This window comes from Crocuta crocuta, unplaced genomic scaffold, assembly GCF_008692635.1.
Source record: "Crocuta crocuta isolate KB4526 unplaced genomic scaffold, BGI_CrCroc_1.0 scaffold693, whole genome shotgun sequence".
NCBI classification, from domain to species: Eukaryota; Metazoa; Chordata; class Mammalia; order Carnivora; family Hyaenidae; genus Crocuta; species Crocuta crocuta.
Genome location: NW_027527545.1, coordinates 261,961 through 262,300, shown reverse-complemented (window position 1 = coordinate 262,300; position 340 = coordinate 261,961). Strand labels below are relative to the sequence as shown.

At 69.1% G+C, this 340-nt stretch overlaps 1 protein-coding gene across 1 annotated transcript in view; it reads left to right on the top strand.

Moving 5' to 3' along the window:
* Nucleotides 1–340, top strand: part of TECR (trans-2,3-enoyl-CoA reductase) — a 25,481-nt gene that overhangs the window by 24,601 nt on the left and 540 nt on the right. The window contains exon 9 of the mRNA XM_077765353.1: nt 31–187. Within this exon, the coding sequence (XP_077621479.1) occupies nt 31–187 (157 nt within the window). The remainder of the gene's footprint in view (nt 1–30; nt 188–340) is intronic.

Below are 340 nucleotides of genomic sequence, written 5' to 3'. Positions count from 1 at the left end.
CAGGCTGGTGAGTGGCCCGCCCGGGGCAAGGGGGTGGTGGGCAGACCAGGTAGGCTGGGTGAGGGGGGTCTCACTTGCCCCTCCCGTCCTGCCTGCAGGGTCCAAGACCAGGAAGATCCCGTACCCCACCAAGAACCCCTTCACCTGGCTCTTCCTGCTGGTGTCCTGCCCCAACTACACCTACGAGGTGCGGGCCTGCCCTGCTCCCCTCCCCTCCCCCTCCGGAGCTGGGCTTCCTCCCCAGCAGCCAGCCCCTGATGGGGGTGCCTGGCTGGCAGTTGTAGCATCTGCAGGTGTGGGCTGGGGGGTATGTCAGGCCGGCTGGCAGCCTCGGGGAGCC